We start from the raw sequence: 1389 nt of genomic DNA on the forward strand, positions 1-1389 counted from the left end.
ATGCCCAACACTGTCTTAATTTTTTTTCTGATAATTTCTCTCATGTTTTTAAAGGTAAAGCTGGACTAGCCTGGCTGGCTTGTGGACCTCAGCTGGAAGTTACAAATGCATTGACAGGTGAAAGGCTTTCTGCCTACCATTTTAGCGGCGTGACTGAACGACCTCCTACAGTTGTTACCGTTAAAGAGTTTACATGGCAAAAGAAGACCGGATTACTTGTGGGGCTAGTAGAAGCAGAAAGCAGTGTACTCTGCCTATATGATGTTAGCATTTCAAGAGTTGTTAAAGCTGTTGTACTTCCTGGTTCGGTATGTACTTTACTTAATGATTTTGTATATTTGTGTATTAAATGTGTTCAATTATTGCTTCAGTATTCTTAGAGTTGGTAATACCGGCATATCTGCTTGTGTTAAGTGAAATTACAAAATCCTTAAAGAGGAAGTAAGCTTAAAACAAAAAAATCCCGTACAGCAGTCGATCGGTCCGGAGGTGTCCCGCATCGTCCGGGTATCCGTCTCCGGGCGTCGCCATCTTCACCTCTTCTTCCGACGCGAGATTAGGTGCCGTAGTTTGGAAAAAAAACTTGCTGATCTCACTAAGCATGCGTGAGATCAGCAAATGTTTCTCTTTTGACGAAAAGGCTCGGGCGTTGGGACATACGCAGAAGTAGCACCCTCCCTAGGCAATCGAGTATTTATTTATTTATTTTTAAAAGAAAAGGGTGTTGCACAAAAAAAAAAAATGCTTTAACAAACAGAATTTTTACTTTACATAAAAGGGTTGTCTACCCTTTTATGTAAACTGAAATTTCTGAAATTAGGTACGCTTTAACTTTCTTTTGTTACAGTCTGAGTCTCTAGAATGTAAGTTTGCAAAATTTTGTTTGTTTTGTTAATGTTTTGTGGTATGATTGACTTTTATTGCTTTTTCTGCCTGAAGTACATTGTCATACTGTCAGATTCATACTGGAACTTGTGCTTGGACATACAAATGCTATGCTTTATATTTACCATAGTCCATTTTGCCACACACCAAGCCCTGTGACATCACCTGGCAAATGTGATGTTTGTACAAGCACATCTCTGTTCTGCTGTGCTTGCTGACACACTCCCTGCCCAGCCAAACCATTTTCAATTTTTTTTTAACAATTTTTATTTATGGGTTCACATACACTTTATCTTTTTATTCCATCTTACAAAAAAAAAACTTTTTTTACTTTCCTGTAATGCTCCTGCAAGATACAAACTGTGCAGCCTGTGAGGAAGAGCAGCACAGTTGTCCATACAATCTTTCTTCTTTCTGTGGGCTGTACAACATGAAAACTTTCCATAGACAGGTGTGTAATAAACTTTGAATAATAAAACCGTCCAATAAATTACAACTATCCTT

The 1389-nt window shown here is 38.1% G+C and overlaps 1 protein-coding gene across 1 annotated transcript in view; it reads left to right on the top strand.

Moving 5' to 3' along the window:
* Positions 1–54: 54 nt before the first annotated feature.
* The window catches only part of LOC140344955 (protein ELYS-like), a gene marked incomplete at its 5' end in the record, with an annotated part of 19660 nt that continues 18325 nt past the window's right edge, over positions 55–1389 (top strand). Inside the window, one exon of the mRNA XM_072432142.1 lies at positions 55–370. Within this exon, the coding sequence (XP_072288243.1) occupies positions 55–370 (316 nt within the window). The remainder of the gene's footprint in view (positions 371–1389) is intronic.

This window comes from Pyxicephalus adspersus, unplaced genomic scaffold (genome assembly GCF_032062135.1).
Source record: "Pyxicephalus adspersus unplaced genomic scaffold, UCB_Pads_2.0 Sca246, whole genome shotgun sequence".
Taxonomy (NCBI): domain Eukaryota; kingdom Metazoa; phylum Chordata; class Amphibia; order Anura; family Pyxicephalidae; genus Pyxicephalus; species Pyxicephalus adspersus.